The 1547-nt window shown below is 47.1% G+C and overlaps 1 protein-coding gene across 1 annotated transcript; it reads left to right on the plus strand.

The window, feature by feature from the left end:
* Positions 1-434: 434 nt before the first annotated feature.
* On the plus strand, positions 435-806 carry GNI_216900 (hypothetical protein; the record flags this gene model as incomplete). Its single annotated transcript, XM_011135576.1, has 1 exon — positions 435-806. The coding sequence occupies one exon, from the start codon at positions 435-437 to the stop codon at positions 804-806; it is 372 nt and encodes a 123-aa protein (XP_011133878.1).
* Positions 807-1547: the final 741 nt, after the last annotated feature.

Below are 1547 nucleotides of genomic sequence, written 5' to 3' on the forward strand. Positions count from 1 at the left end.
GGTATTAAGGCTACTGAAAACGATTGACAACAAAGTCACTTACTACCACATTCACGGAAAGTTCAACCCTGCCGATGCACCGAGCAGACAACTTAGAACCAAATCAAAAATAGAGCAGAAGACACACACCGCAGAAAATCGATTGTGGGCCAACGACCGATTCTATCGCACACAAGAACCAAACCGCCCACCTACGGCTAATTATATATCTCGCCCACAATTGCTGACTGAAGATTTAATTAATACCCGCAAGAGACCTCCGGACCACGATTTAATAATCACCGGGAGACGCCGTCTCCAACACGAAATAGTTAACATCTAAAAATTTTATCCTTTTTCGAAAAGCTAACTCAGAAATATTTGACTGACTAATCTCTTGCACTGAACAGTATTATTGGTGAACTTTGATTTATTGATTTATTTATTTCTACATTATGACTCTGGTGGGCGCCGATTACCGTTCAATTCTTAATGCTACCTACACTGCCATGACCGCCACAACAACCACCGCTATCGAGAAAATTCAACTTGCAACCCAGCTACGCGCGCAATGTTACGAAGCCTTGAAGCAATCAGGACGCTTTGAGGAGTTCGTGGACCGCCTTAACTACTGCAACGCACAGAACTATCTACATCTGTCCGCACTAGACACAGCCAACATCATCGCGCTGGTATCAAAAGCTGGCATCGTCAGAGGACTGCAACTATGGCAGAACGGAGCTATGCCTTCTATCGGACCTGGTCGCGGCCGAGGCCGAGGCAGAGGCCGAGGCCGTGGTTCTTTCAGAGGTCGTGGCGGAAACTAGGAATTCGGCAAAGCCACCAGTACCCAACTCGTGCGCCGGAGCCAAGAAGATATCGAAAGGGGGCTTGGTCTCGCAAGGAGGCCTAAGAATACGACACTACCTCACTTCACCGAGAAGGTGGAGCGCAACTATCTTCCACAATACCATGGACGACTACCGACTAAACCAGAAGAGTTACGAACCATTGATGCATGGCTAAAGCCGCTACTACACCAACATAAGATTACACCGCTATCAGACCGACCGAATTTCACACTACCGACACGCGTCGTGAAGGACAGAGTTACCCACGACTGCCGACCACTACTTCCGTATGTTAATGATGCCGGACGCTTCCCAAACCTACAGAGCTGTTGGCCAATTATCACGTGGGGAGCACAACAACCGCTACTAGCGAAGATTGATTTATCAAAGGCATTTCATACTATACCACTATCAGCTGACCAAATCGGTACCTATGCTTTCGAACACCGCGGCAAGTATTACGCATACAACTGCATGCCCATGGGTGCAACTAACGCACCTAAGCATTTTCACGCAACCATGGGAACCATACTCAAGGATCTACCGTTTGCCGAACACTTGAGATTCTATCAAGACGACATTTTCATAGCAGCCGACAAACGACAAGAGCTAAACTACAGATACAATCGCACCAAACAATATCTGACGACGTACGGCTTCAAGGTTAACCCAAAGAAAAGCCAAATACAATGCACCAACATACTCGGCTACGAACTA

The sequence above is a fragment of the Gregarina niphandrodes genome (genome assembly GCF_000223845.1).
Source record: "Gregarina niphandrodes unplaced genomic scaffold scaffold00162, whole genome shotgun sequence".
NCBI lineage: Eukaryota > Apicomplexa > Conoidasida > Eugregarinorida > Gregarinidae > Gregarina > Gregarina niphandrodes.